The 14884-nt window shown below is 38.5% G+C and overlaps 1 protein-coding gene across 6 annotated transcripts in view; it reads left to right on the top strand.

Moving 5' to 3' along the window:
• Nucleotides 1-14884, top strand: part of HNRNPA2B1 (heterogeneous nuclear ribonucleoprotein A2/B1) — a 16160-nt gene extending 1276 nt beyond the window's left edge. Inside the window, exons 2-12 of one of the 6 annotated variants that reach the window (XR_009486309.1) lie at nucleotides 3947-4057; nucleotides 4998-5144; nucleotides 6171-6381; nucleotides 6674-6775; nucleotides 6865-6954; nucleotides 7457-7519; nucleotides 7981-8100; nucleotides 8375-8497; nucleotides 9541-9623; nucleotides 10947-11077; nucleotides 11905-14884. Coding sequence is in view for 5 of the 6 variants with exons in the window: in XM_059845267.1 (XP_059701250.1) it covers nucleotides 345-356; nucleotides 3947-4057; nucleotides 4998-5144; nucleotides 6171-6381; nucleotides 6674-6775; nucleotides 6865-6954; nucleotides 7457-7519; nucleotides 7981-8100; nucleotides 8375-8497; nucleotides 9541-9602 (1041 nt within the window). In the remaining variant the exon portion in view is untranslated. Of the gene's footprint in view, nucleotides 1-22; nucleotides 357-3946; nucleotides 4058-4997; nucleotides 5145-6170; nucleotides 6382-6673; nucleotides 6776-6864; nucleotides 6955-7456; nucleotides 7520-7980; nucleotides 8101-8374; nucleotides 8498-9540; nucleotides 9624-9773; nucleotides 10260-10946; nucleotides 11344-11904 lie in introns of those variants that run through there. The other 5 variants (XM_059845267.1, XM_059845251.1, XM_059845244.1 and 2 more) reach the window with 5 other exon arrangements.

Genomic DNA, 14884 nt, shown 5'->3' with positions numbered 1-14884 from the left:
GTCGAAGCGGATAAGCTCGACGACGACAGCTCCTTCGGCTCATTTCGGAGACGGCCATTACTAACGGAGTCGATGACTTTTCATTACACGATAAAAACACGTAGGGGCGTTATTCAGAACTGCAGCCCCTTTGGAGATATTTAAGCTCCGGATCCTGGCTTTTTTTCCTTTTTTTTTTTTTTCTTTTTTTTTTTCCTTTTTTTTTTTTTTTTAATTAATTAAACCTCGGAAGCTGGAGTAGGAGGGCGCTAACACTACGCGGAGCTGAATTTCAAATTACGTAACAGCTCAGGCAGCCATTACCGACCGGTTGTACGGTACTCTCGAGCAGGAATACATAAACCATGAAGAACATGGTACGTGCAATGGGAGGCTTTAGAGCTTGCTTTTAAGGAGGGACACGCGTTTGCTTGTGCAGATAGAGTGAATTTTTTGGGGGCTGAGAATTACAAGCAATCTTGAAACGTCCGCGCAAGTCCGGGCGCTGCTGCCGGGTCGCAACGCGGGGCAGTGCTGGATGTCTTTGCGCAGAGGAAGGTTCTGGAAGCGGCGATTGGGGCTGGCGCGCAGCCGGGCGAGGCGGCGGAAGCCGCGGTAACCGGTCATGGCGGACAGCGCGTTCTTGAGCCCGTGGCCATGGCTATTAGCTGCGCTGATGCTTAAGTGTCGGAGGAGGAGGGGGAGTCGGAGTTCCGGGGCCTGGGGGCCGTCTTGGCCCCGCGAGGCGCGGAGCGGCCGAGGCGGCGCTGCGGGTAATGGCGGTGGCGAGGGGGAGGGGTAAAATGGCGGCCTGGCTGAGACTCGCGGCTGCAAGGGGCAGTGGGGATCCCTCCGGCAAAGCTGGCAAGGCGGGGGACAGCTGTAGTCGTCTGGTATGCACTGGGGCGAGAAGGAGCGCCGGGGAGGTCTTAGTACCGTGTGTATAGGTGCACGCTGGAATCAATTTGCAGCGCTCTCCCTGGAGGCGGCGGCTGCTCCCGGGCGCCATTTTCCCCGCCTGGCTCGGGGCCGCGGTGTTCCCGCTGCCGCCACATGGCGGAGCCGGCGCGGCCGCTGCGTCCCGGCCGCCACGGGCAGCGGGCGAGCAACCGCTGAGGGATTGCCGAGCCCTGGAGTTCAGGGATGATCCCCCTCACTGGTCTCCATTAAACATTTTTGTTACCCGAATTCTTAATTCCTCAGTCAGCGTGGATTGTGTGTGCGCACGCCTTTCCTTGCTCTGGTGATTAATTTTTTAGAAAAGGTTATGCATTTTCCAGTGCTTTCAAGTTGCCTTAAGCCTGTGAAAGAAAGGTTAAAATACACGTGGATGAAGATCCTAGAGGGGTAAAAATTTGCTCTGGCGCTTGATTCCTGCCAAGGGATGTACTGTGGAAATCCTGTAAAAGGTGTTACCTCCAGCTTTTATATTGTGGCCTTGCTTAGGTATGAGGTGTCTGTGTCTTTACCAAAAGAGTATTTTCCTCAGGATTCTAAGAGGTACTGGCATGATAATAGTTATTGTTGTACATTTTATACTTTCTGCACAAACTTTAGATGGGCAGAACTCTCTAGACTGTGGTAGGGGGTTAGTGTTCGGCCATCCAGAGCTTCTCGAAACTGGCTCATTTAAGACATAGTTTCTCTGCATCTAGAGATGGTCTCCATGTTAGTGGAGCAGTATGTGTTTGTAGTTTTCGCACAGTGGTTTTCATTGAAGAACTGGTAATGAATTTCATTATTGCTGTTTTCTGATGTGTGGTGCCTAGATGTTCTAGGTAGATCATGACCCTAAATACATCTGTAAAATGTATTACTATTCTGTTCAATGTCTGTTAGTTATATATAGTATATTTTTATAACTGCTCCATTCTTTCCTTGAGTTCCATTTACAGGTTTATGGCTGTTTTCAGGGGTAAACAACACTGAAAATATCATACCTGCCTACTAAACTTTCTTAATTCTCATATTTTAATAATAATATCCTTTATTAAATGTATGGTAATTGATTATATAGGAAAAAGTTTTTTTGTAGATCTGTGAAACTGTAAGCAAATGGTCCCTAATTCTCAAGCAGCAGAACTGAAGGGAGGATTTTTATTTTTGCAGTATTGTTGCTTAAAAATTTTTTTTGCCCTCCTACTCAAAACCAATAAATGAGATATTGATGAGATATTGATGTATATGATTTTTTTACACTGCTCTACTGTGTAGTGTTCTTTTTGTTTGTTCCTTTTATGTGAAGAGGTGAAAATAAATTGGGTAGAACGTGTGTCTGCTGCTTTTGAACACGTGTCTTATTTTGCCTGTCCTTTTGTGTAAGGAGGAGACAGTACTAGCTTTCTTTTTATTCCTAGAAGAAAAAAACTAGATCCAACAGCATATTTCAAATATTTTTCAAGAGAAATTTGAACTCAACAGTTTTAAATAGAGGATGTATTTGGAAGAAGGAGGGGAGAAAGTTGACTTCCTTGTCAGACTGCAGTGTATGAGGCTGGTAATACAGAGGTGTATTTTGAAGAAATACACCTGGGTTGCCACTGTTCCTATATGCATCTTGATCAGGTCTGCCTTGGACAACCTCAGAAAATATATTGGTCTGCATGCAGATTGGCTTGATACTTCTAAAAGCATATGTGCACTGAAGTATTTTGCTTGTTTTCTTAGTCTCAGTGTTTTCCTAGTTTCCTGTTTAAATTTTTTCTTAATCGGCATTGCACAGTTAATCATGTTGTGTTTGTCAATTACCCCTCCTGCTGCAATATTTGAGTTGTATAAAAAGTAACCATCAAGCTAAAGAAAACACAACCAAACATCCAAGCAGATTTTATTGATTTTTAAAGTTGGTTAACAGTATAAAGCTGAAGTGGTTTGGTTTGAGTTCTCTTGTCCCTAGCAGAACAGTTCTCTTCAAAACAATAAATTTGTGGAAGGGGACTACTTCTTAGTGCATTTTTTAAGTGTTTGGCGTGAAATTTTCACATAGATGAGCTAGTGGTACTTTTTATACAAACCAGGCAATTAAAAGGCCTGGCTTGTATAAGAAGTTACTATAAAAGTGCTTTGAACTGGTAGAAGTCGGGTGGTTCTCCTTTTGCTTTAGTTTACCAGTGTATACAAATAAGTTTATTCAGTGCCTTATTACTTCTCCTGTTTTTTGTTGAGGTTTTTTGGGGGTTTTTTGATGCTCTTGTCATTGCATAAAAGGATTTCTGCTTAACAAGTGCGGTGATTGTTTCTCTGTGAGAAAGTAAAGTCTTACTGAAAGCATTAGTGGATATGAATATGTATTATTCACATTTCTACTTTGAAAGGAATTATTTTAATGGTGCTCCTGTTGAGGGTGTATAGGTTTGTTGATAATTCCAGTGTTGTGGGATTCCAGATTAATTTTACAGATGCTTGAGTTTCATTTGTTTTAGTAATTATGGAGAAAATATGAATTGTTTACCTGTTATAGAACATATTTAGATGTATTTAGTTGATTTTTACTTATAATGCCTTGTATGAATAATACAGTAGTATCAACGTAAAACAATTTTAACCAGAATGGTTTTTAGGAATAAATGTTACCCAGGATGGAATCAGACAGTATAAATTAATTTCTGTTTTCTGTGATAGAAACAAATCCCAAAGTTCTCATTTTCTTTAAAAACATCTCATATGGCTCTTACAGAGGAATATTCTGAAAGCCTTCATCTGTGGTCCCTTGTTGATATCTAGAGGGAGACACAGGCATAAGCACAAAAAAAAATTTGTATTGTAAAAGTGGACCTCTAGAATTGCATAAATTGCCTAATTTCTGTAATAGGGGTAGAACCTTTAGGAAAGCCTGGTCTCATTTTGAAAATAAGTCTTACTGAAAGTCTTTGACACTTAGGAAAATCTTGGTTAGTGTGTAATTTGCTAATGCAGAAGAGATGTTTCAAATTACATTAATGTAATCTTTTTTTTTTTCCCGTGGCAGAGGGAAAAGGAGCAGTTCCGCAAACTGTTTATTGGCGGCTTAAGCTTTGAAACCACAGAAGAAAGCCTGAGGAGTTACTATGAGCAATGGGGAAAGCTTACAGACTGTGTGGTAAGTTTAGCATACCAATACATAGCAATGGTATGGAATGTGTAGGAATTTTAAATGTTTGTTTTCTGGATAGCTTAGAGAAAATGGAATATTAGCTTGGTACAGATTGTTGCTTTACACTCAGTTCAGTCCATTGTAGCAATGCATAAATTTCACTCTTGCAAACTTGACCGAGTTAGGGAACATTCACAGTCTGTTTTCTGTAAAATTCTCCCAGATTATCTAACCACTGATTGCAACAGTTCAACTTTGGTATCATTGTCTGATGTGCTTTAGGAAGTGCGTATGGGGAGCATGATTACATCTGTGTGGTTGGTAACACTTGGCAAAAAACTGGTGTCTTGGTAAGCAGCCTCAGTAAAGCTGGAGAAGATTGTCTTTATCTGTGATGTTTTCATAGAATTGTTAAGGTTGGAAGAAAGCATTTAGGTCATTGACTGTTTAACCAAGCGCTGACAAGTTTATCACTAAACCATGTCCATAAGCACCGTGTTTGTGTGTCTTCTAAATACCAACAGGGATGGTGGCTCTGATAGAAGCTCTCTGCTGAATTGTCTTGGGGGTAGTAAATAATAATACAGGTTGAAAGTCTGTGGTCTTCATGAAGCTTCAAAGAAATTATGTTTTGGGTTTTTTTGGTTTTTTTTTTCTTAATTTTTTTTATTTGCAAAAATGAACACAAATATAACTGCACCTCACTGATCTAGCAGCATTTCTGAGTTAACTAAGTCTTGGAGGACAGCAGTGGTTTGAATTTCTTTGATCCCAAGCAGTGTCACTCATATTAAATCAACAGAGTCTGCTACTTTTACTATAATTGTGTTTTGATATCAAATCAAGGTAAAAGTAAATTAGGCTTACACATTTTCTCTTAATACTGTTAGCAAAAAGCTCAACATGAGACAGGTATAAATAGTTTAAATGCCTTTATTGATTCTAGGTAATGCGGGATCCTGCAAGCAAAAGATCAAGGGGGTTTGGTTTTGTAACATTCTCTTCCATGGCTGAAGTTGATGCAGCTATGGCTGCAAGACCTCACACGATTGATGGAAGGGTGGTTGAGCCTAAGAGAGCTGTGGCTAGAGAGGTAAGTATGACTTTGAAAGCAGATGCTTCTCATGCTTTGAAAAATGCCTGTTTTGGTCAGACAGTTAGGCTTTGTTCTTGTTTGAAATTGCCTGGGTTTAAATTACCTGGTTCAAAGCCAATAGCTGGGGCACTATTTCCCACCATTTTGGTCTCTTATGTAAATGTCTACTGTTACAGTGAATTGCTGTGTTATTCTGGTTATGGAATCATGTCTGCAAGGGACACATCTGGTGAGCCGAAAATTGTTGTAGCAAACATGTTCTGTTGAAAAACTGTAATTATGCAAATTCCAAAGTAACTCTTCTCTGGAATAATTCCTGTTTCAAGCCTCAAATTAATAAACTCCTGACTATTCCAAGATCTTTCTGGGGTATTTCTAAAAGGTGCATAAAACCAGAGCCAGGTTACTGTGGCACAGAGGTACTTGAGGAGCAAGGGTGGATTATATGGCAAGTTCCGTTCACCACATGGAAGCTCTGGGAGGGTTTACCGGTACCCCAGCTATCCTAGTTTTCTCTCTATTCTCTGCAGAATGCAGGGTTGGTTAGCATTTGGAAAAAGGTAATTACAGCAGCATGCGTGTATACTGTTTAATGGGGTTAAAATGCATAGTTGTGAATTTGCTGAGGTTGAAGGACCTTGAAACAAGTGGAATGTGGGTTCACTGCTGTCAGAGAATTGGGCAGAAGAAGCTGATGCATCTTTGTTTTAACAGTTACAAAAGTCATGCTCTAACTTAAGTTATTAAATACTTGCAGTTCTTTCAAACAGTTGATCTGTATAATTTTTCAGTGCTTTTAAAGCTTTGACATAAAAGGGAGAGGAAAAACCTCCAAGTTAACCCTATGTTACTTTCCTCTCAGAAGGCCCCCTAAATGAGCTTGCAGGGTCATGTCTCATTAAAGTGCTGTACTTCAGTGCTTGAAAAATTGTAGTGTATCTGAGTTCTATTCCTGAAATCCAGATAAAATAGTGCTTTATGAAATTGGTTTTTTTGTGCTAATTTAGAAAGTTCTTCTAACAGGAATCTGGAAAACCTGGTGCTCATGTTACTGTGAAAAAATTATTTGTTGGTGGTATTAAAGAGGACACTGAAGAGCACCACCTTCGTGACTACTTTGAGGAGTATGGAAAAATTGACACTATTGAAATCATTACTGACAGACAGTCTGGTAAAAAGAGAGGGTTTGGATTTGTTACATTTGATGACCATGATCCTGTGGATAAAATTGTATGTAAGTAATTTCACTCCTTCTTTGGATAGTATTAATTCTTTCAGCTTCAGTATAAAGCTAAACTCACAGATAATGGTATTAGTTACGTGCCTGTATTATTTGCTACATCAAATCATAGATTGCTGGATTGTGTGGGAACATGTATTTCAAATAAGTGTTGCCATCCTTGTGTAAAAATTGTATGGTATTTTGTGTTCTTTTATATTATTCAGAATATGTTTCTATTGGAAGTCTGGTATTCTGACTTGTTGCCAGTTAAATGCTGATAGCCTGTTATTTGATACGGTTACAGTGCAGAAGTACCACACCATCAATGGACATAACGCAGAAGTAAGGAAAGCTCTCTCTAGACAGGAAATGCAGGAGGTTCAAAATTCTAGGAGTGGGAGAGGAGGTATGTATAAGTAATAGTTAATAGTTTGTGGTTGATTTTTGTGTTAACTTTACACAATCGCACTACTTAAAAATATTAAACTGATACAGGGAACTTCGGTTTTGGTGATGCTCGTGGAGGTGGTGGCAACTTCGGTCCAGGACCTGGCAGCAATTTCAGAGGGGGAGCCGGTAAGACAGGCATGTTTGTAGCATTTACATTTTTTACCTTATTAATGCTGTCTTTCTAGTTCTGGATAACTTTGTACGCTGTGGTGCTGTTTGACTTAAATGCACCTCTAGCAGTTGAGAGAATTTTTGGGAAAAAATAACTCGCAAGTGAATTTGTGTTTTGGTTTTTCTGTTTTGCTTTGGTTGGAGTTTTTTTTTTTTTTTTTTAGCTTTTATTGAAAGCCAAAAGCAATCTAAATTTCTATCTATTCTACATCTATTTGCTAAAAAGAGATTTCTCTGGTTCTGTGCAGTGCTTGCCTGACATTTTAAAACTGGATACTGTACAAACGCAAGAAAAGGAAAAATGTAGAGCAATGATTGGATCTTTTGCTTTATTTTTCTGAAGTTAATAGTACATGTTCTTAATTGATAGTTTCTGAGATTTAGTTCTTGAGGTCATAAGAGTTTGAGAATTCGACTAGTTTGCTGCAGGTAAATTGAAATTCTTTGGGGTTTTTCCTCCTAATAGATGGATATGGAAGTGGCCGTGGATTTGGTGATGGATATAACGGATATGGCGGAGGACCTGGAGGTTAGTTTGCTGTTGTGGTGGTGGTTTATTTTTCTCTCATTAAGAAACACTTTCTTATTTATATCCATATGTATAAAATTTATATTAATTACCTGAGCCATTTTGTTGGCTTCTGTCAAATGGTTGTTGGCTTATGTCAAATTTCCATATGGCAGATTGTATGCTTATTTCTTGGACAAGCATTCTTTAGGATAAGAGTGGGTCTTAAATTTCCTGGAAAATAAGGATTTTAATTAAACCTTTCAGTTGAGGTCTTTAGGCAGTCTGACTGTTGGGGTTTAGTCATAGTTCAGTTAGAGTGGGAGTTGGTATGTGATTTAAAAAATACTGTCCGCAGAAATTTCTTTACAAAACTACCTTTTTTGTTCTCTTTGTTCTTCTAAACAGAAAAATATTCTTTGTGTATAATTTGAGTGCGTTTTATATTGATAAGCTGATTTGAAAGGATTATATTCTCACAGGTGGCAACTTTGGTGGCAGTCCTGGTTATGGAGGAGGAAGAGGAGGCTATGGTGGAGGAGGACCTGGTTATGGCAACCAGGGTGGGGGCTATGGAGGTGGTTATGACAACTATGGAGGAGGTAACATCTAGGCTTAAATTGTTCAAGCATTTCAGTTACAAATTACTGCGAGTCATTTGAGGCTGGGTGGATGGTTGTTTTGAAATGTTGTGTAAGGAAGCTGTTGTTTTTCGGGTAGTATGAAATATAATGAAAACATTTTTTGGTGCATGCACTGCTGGAATACATGTGTGATTTTGTACTTTATTTAGAATTTTTTTAATGGGGTGTCTTTGAGTGTTGCATCCATTTTAGCTCATGTAGGTATTTCTGCACTTTTGTGTTGATAATACAGGCAATTACGGAAGTGGAAACTATAATGATTTTGGCAACTACAACCAACAACCTTCAAATTATGGTCCGATGAAGAGTGGAAATTTTGGTGGCAGCAGGAACATGGGGGGACCATATGGTGGAGGTATTGTATATGTCCTGTATATTTCCTTGTAGCTGGAGTGGGTGGACTTCTAGGACTTTGAGGGAAATAGAAGAGAAGACATGGGGTAACTGTTCTGAACTAAAAAATGATAGACTGAGATTAGATACTAAGAAAAAATTTACTGTGAGGGTGATGAGGTGCTGGAACAGGTTGCTCAGAGGTGGTGAGTGCCCCATTGCTGGCAGTGTTCAAGGCAAGGTTAGATGGGGCTTTAAACATCCTGGTCTAGGGACAGATAACCCTGACCATTAGCATAGGGGTTGGAACAAGATGACCTTAAAAGGTCCCTTCCAACCTAGGTTATTCTGTGTGATTCCAGGGTGGATATGTAGGAATTGGATAACTTATGCAATAGATGGGCTGCAGTGCCTGTGTTCTTTCTGCAAGTTTGCTTCAGTGTCTCATCTTGAGATGGTAAAGCTTATCTCAGGGAAATTTATTTTTATTATTTTGAAACAGATAAAACACATTAACTCTTTTTTAGTGTTGTGCAATTTCAATTTTAAAGATGCTATTTCATGTTTTTGCTGTCAGCTCACACTATTGTGGAGAGTCTAGTTACTTAATTTCCAGCATATTTGCTGTGATTTCTTTTTATCCTCCTCTTTTGTCTTTTTTTTTTTTTTGAGACGTCCTGCTTTTTGTTGTCTTAAAGTTACTTAATAAGGATTATCAGGCTTGTGAAATGGAAGCTGAAACATGAAGCCCTTTGTTGTAAGGTTTAGACTGCAAGCAAATTCAGCCCTTACAGGCTCAAGACAGCACAGTGCATCAAATTACGTGTGGCACTGTTGACTCTTCTAAGATTTCAGCATGTAGTTGCTTCCTGTGGCAGTCTTTGGAGGCTCTTCAGAGGAAGACAGTGAAGTATTATAAGTCTGTGTTGCAAATGCTGTCACTGGAAGTAAAGCAGATGTTACTCTTCATTTAGTCAAGCTTTGATTGATTGCTTCTGTGAAAAACTTTCCTAGACTTAAAAATGTACTGATGGGACCATTCTGTTTCTTGTTCTGCAACTGCAGGAAACTATGGTCCCGGGGGCAGTGGAGGAAGTGGTGGATATGGAGGGAGGAGCCGTTACTGAGTTTCTTCAAGCATGCCATGGGTAAGTATGTTTTTAAGTGTTAAAATTGCAGTGATTCTTGAGAGTAGCTGCAGGAGTTAAAAGCTTTTTAGGATATTATCTTTCCTTTAAAAACGGTTAGAAGAATAATTTCATAACCTATTTTTTTACTCTTTACTTCTGTTGAAACAGGCTTCACTGTATAAATAGGAGAGGATGAGAGCCCAGAGGTAACAGAACAGCTTCAGGTTATCGAAATAACAATGTTAAGGAAACACTTATCTCAGTCATGCATAAATATGCAGTGGTATGGCAGAAGACACCAGAGCAGATGCAGAGAGCCATTTTGTGAATGGATTTGGATTATTTAATAACATTACCTTACTGTGGAGGAAGGATTGTAAAAATGCCTTTGAGACAGTTTCTTAGCTTTTTAATTGTTGTTTCTTTCTAGTGGTCTTTGTAAGTGTAGAAGCATTCCTTTGATAATGTTAAATTTGTAAGTTTCAGGTGACATGTGAAACCTTTTTTAAGATTTTTCTCAAAGTTTTGAAAAGCTTTTAGCCAGGATCATGGTGTAATAAGACATAACGTTTTCCTTTTAAAAATTTAAGTGCGTGTGTAGAGTTAAGAAGCTGTTGTACATTTATGATTTTAATAAAATAATTCTAAAGGAAATATTGTGTAATTTTAGATTTTTTTTTTAATACTGTAAAATAAGGCAAGGAGTGGGTAGCATAAGGTCCCACAAATAATACAAAGCTATTGTTGTACGTGTAAAATTTAATGCTGGTGAGAAAAAGTATGTTGTCTGTAAATTACCAGGTTTAAAATATCTAGGTAACTTAAGGGGTATCTCTGCAAGGAGAAACACCTTTTTAGATTTTTTAGATGCTGCTTCTTCAATGGCAAGGAAAGGAAAAAACCCCAGCAAGGTACTCTTCCAGGGACGCAGGTCTAGTACAAGAGAACTCTTGAAAACGTCACTAAAAGTTCAGCCAGTCTTAAAAAGCTGTGCTGTATCTCTGCAAAGCTTTAACTACGGTAGATTGTTTATAAGGATGGCAACGAAGGCTGAGGGTGTAGAGCAAAATAGTTCTAAGCTTCAGTTAAACTTCTTTAGGTAAGATCTTGTTTACTTTTCCTTTCTTAATGTTTCAAACCCAAGAAATTAATAATGTATGACAGTATTCTTTCAGTATAGTGATTATCATTATGTAGTTTAACATATAGCAATGAATTGAGTTAACAATTACAAATTGAAAAGAAATTTGTGAATCCTGTTTTCTTGTATTATTAAATTTTTTTACAAAAATAATTGTTAATTTCAGCTACTTAACATATTTTTTTCCTACTGGAATCTAGCTATGATATGAACCCTGGACAAGCATAGACTGCTGCCACTGTACACTGCTACAGTTGAACAAATGAGACCTGCAAGTGTCCATTAGTAAAGCTTTGCAAGGGTTCCATCCCTGGTGTTGGTAGTTAAAATGGTAGGTCACAAGTTAATTAAATCATACAACTTTATTTTTGCATCCTGCAACATTTTCTTTTTTCTTGGGAGTCTATGCATTATGGTGGTTGCAAGGTAATGCAATGAAGGTAGTTCTGTGCTGTTGAAAATGAACTATGTTGTTACGTGTCTTGTCTGCTGTAATCTATTCTATATAACACATTTCATCCTGAAGGTTCCCAAGTAACTGTAGAGTGTTTACGTGTAAGGAAAAATTTCACCACAGAATACATCTGCCTCTGTGAAGGAATGTGTCGTCCATTCTTTTAACTGCATAAGCAGTTCTTTAGGAGGGCAAGTGAAACCTTCAAATGAAACTGCAGGTGGTATTTCATAAGTGTACAGTGTATTTATGCAAATTGGAATTTGGCTAGAATGTTGAGGTTTCCACCATTTTTTATAGTTCTTGCAGCTAACAAACCTTAGTGCCAAATTTAGTCAGCCTTACTCTCACTGCATTGAATGTTTGCACCTCAAACTGATGGAAATTTATCAAGCAATGAATGAGTTACTCAGAGTAAGGGTGGCGTACTCTACTAGATTTGGTTTTAAATAAAAATCAACAAAACCTGTCAAAAAAAAAAAAGGCAACCAAAAATGCCTTAATTTCAAAGTTCATTGCCTCTAAAAGGCTACCCATTGAAGAACGTGGACTCAGCTAACAAAAGTCCTGTTCCTTTTGTGTTAGACACACCAGTGAACTGCTTATACTTTTTTTTTAAAAAATGGCTGAAGTTCCCCTATTGGTAATTTGGTTTAGACATATGTGATAAACATCTTCAGATACACTTTTTTTTTCTTTGGCAGGAAGGTGCCATGCTGCAGGTAACTAATGAAGAAGTGGTCAACCACAGAAACGCTTCAAGAAATAAGAAATTCTGTATCATCAGAAAATAGTTGTTTTTGCTGCCTTCATTAAAAATCTAGAGGTCAAATGAATACTGATAAAACATCACAATTAGTACAGCTCCCTGTAATGATGGGTTTTTTAAATTATAGTAATAATGTCTTGTAAACCTTTCAAATAAAATTCGGATTCGTTAGGAGAAACAAATCACTAATGTTAAAATAGCAAACATTCTGTGATTAGAAAGTTTAACTACATATATTTATAACTTTCATAGCTTTAAAATAAAGTATTTTTATACCAAAGTAGTTCTTAGTGTAATGCTTAATAAAAACGTAGTATGTATCTAACATTAAATAATGCTTATGTTTAGACCCTTTCATGATTTGAAACATTCCATTTTGAGGTGAATTTAAAACAGAATCAGTTTGACAAGTGTGTTCATGCTCTGACCATGGGCATCTGTTCTCTTCTGGGAGAAACAGTGCTGCAAATTTAAAAGTGCTGATGTCTTTGCTGTTGGACACAAGTGCTTAAAAGTAGCTTTTTTTGGCTGTGTTTTATATTACCTCATACTTTCCTGTTAACAAAACTACAACCAAAGTCAGTTTGTCAGATTGCAGTAGGACAAGTGCGTTATCCTTTTCACTTTTAAAGTGCTTTTAGCATGAAGAAAGACTGACTGGAATGTAGAGTTCCTGCTGTGTAAAACTCTATTACCCATAGCTGCATCTGGGGGCTGAAGGAAAATACCAAACCAAAAAATACCAAACCAAACAAAACCATTAAAACACCAAGTGTGATTTTGGGAAAGCTTCAGTTGGGTGTGTATTTAAGGGAAGTTATCTTGAGGTTGTACTGTTTTAACCACTTATCTTCATCCATGGTTTATTCAAAACTTGAAATTTATATGCTTTGGCAGAATCATCGTGTCTTTAACCTTTATAATACTGTTTAAGGATTCACATACAATTTTTTTCTGTTTCTTAAGTTGAACTTTGAAATACTTGAATAGGTAACCGGTGAGCTGCAACGGAAGCAGAAAATGAAGACGCACAAATCTACTTTACTTTCTTCTTTCCAACAGAATGACCAGATTATAAGGAATTTGCCTTCTTTCCTATAACTTAGATGTAGTTGATGGAAGTTTTTTTCTTTACAGTTACCAAGTCCACATTCATACACCATTTCAAAAAACTAACCAAACCATTTCAAAGGGCAGTAATTATTTTTCTGTTTAAAATACTATTTCAGTAGTGTAGCAACAAGGTTTAAAATACTTGCGTTGAATATGTTTTCTATAAGGAGGATGTTCTCATTTTGATCTGATGGCAGTGGGGGAAGGGAGCGTTTAGGGGAGACAGTACTGTGCAAGAATGAAATTACTGGATATTTCAAGTGTCGAAAACCTGGTGTCTTTAAGTTTCCTGATGTCCTGCTGTTGAACGTTCATGAGTTTTCTCTTGGTACGGTCTTACAAGTTACTGCATATGACAGTCAACAGTGGTCACCAGCAAATATGGTGAGACAAGTCAGTTTTGAGTCAACCTGATACTGGAAGTTGGCAACATCAAATAAAAGCAGTATTGTGCGGTCGATTATTGGTCATCAATTTGTAGACAATGGATTCTTTCTTTCTATCAAGTGGGATTTAGTCACTACAGACCTTGTCTTCGAAGTAAGTGTGACCTTGTCTTCCCAGTAAGTGTAACATTGCAGTGTTTCCAGGTTCTAACAGCTGAGGATCAGGTTGTCAGTGCATAGGTCCAGCTTTCCCCCAGCGAACACTTTGTGCAGCAAACTGAGGGAAGAAAGTAAAACAGCGTAACTTATTGCTAACTGGTGAGCCAAGGAACGCCCAAAAATCAAGTATGACTTGTATTTATAAAGTGATGGTGAAAAGAGGTCAGTAGTAGAGTTCTGGCCACTCAGACTTTGTGTTACCTACAATGAAAGTTGAATTTTTTTCACTTCTGTTGTCCTGCAGGTGCTAAAAACATTCAAGAAAATACGACCAATTGCTGTTAATGCTGTAAAATGAACAGGACTTGAACTTTGTTATGTGTAGGAAAGACTGGTCTTTTAGTTTGATGATATACATGATCTTGGTGATGAAGTCATATCGCTCCTGGGGAAGAAAACCCAAGCCCCAGAAATGGATCTGAATTTTCAAAGAGTTGTCAGCTGAGTTTGTTTTGGCAGCTTTGCTTCCTTGGTAGAGGATAATTGGCTGGGAACGTACTGGGGCTGTGCATTCCCTGTAGGCTTAGCGTTGTATTTAGTTTTTCAAGTAGCGTGTGAAGCAAGTGAGCACTACCACAGTAGTGCTATTGCTTTTCCATGTAAGGGAGATGGCTGTTTCTCTTCTTGTTTATTCAGCCATACCATTCAATGTGTCCAGGATAGGAGTATCACAAGGAAGGGTGTGCCTGGGTAATAATCCATTTTGCCAGAAGTACTGTCCCTTGTAACAGTCATGTTTTTGCTTTGCAGCTACTGTTGGTTTGTGTTGCACAGAAATTTTGTCAGGAGTTAGTCCAGTTAATGGAGCAAGAGCTGGTTTGCTCATCAGCAGTAAAATTACCACTGTATAAATAATACCTGTGTGACTTACCCGACAGAGTCCTATGAACATTAGGTCAGCAGTGTTTGGGCACTTTGTGAGACCTCCCATGCTGCTTCACTGTACAAAAAAGGGTGACTGGGGGACAGTCCTAGAAAATTGCTGTTACCAGCACCCTTCCCTCCCTCCTTGTTAGGTTCATTTTCAGGCATTCTTGTATGAAAATGGGTGGCTGATGGATTTCATGGAGTTCTAGTGGCTGTGCAACACGTGTCAAGTTGCACTGCTTCATGAGGTACACACTGCAGTAATTCGACTTCACATGGTTACATCTGCAATCTCTGTTTGGTTTACTAAATAAACAGCTTCTCACTACA

Source organism: Haemorhous mexicanus, chromosome 1 (assembly GCF_027477595.1).
Source record: "Haemorhous mexicanus isolate bHaeMex1 chromosome 1, bHaeMex1.pri, whole genome shotgun sequence".
In the NCBI taxonomy this organism is placed as follows: domain Eukaryota; kingdom Metazoa; phylum Chordata; class Aves; order Passeriformes; family Fringillidae; genus Haemorhous; species Haemorhous mexicanus.
The sequence above is the reverse complement of the archived record's forward strand: the minus strand, read 5'-3'. Positions and strand labels throughout refer to the sequence as shown.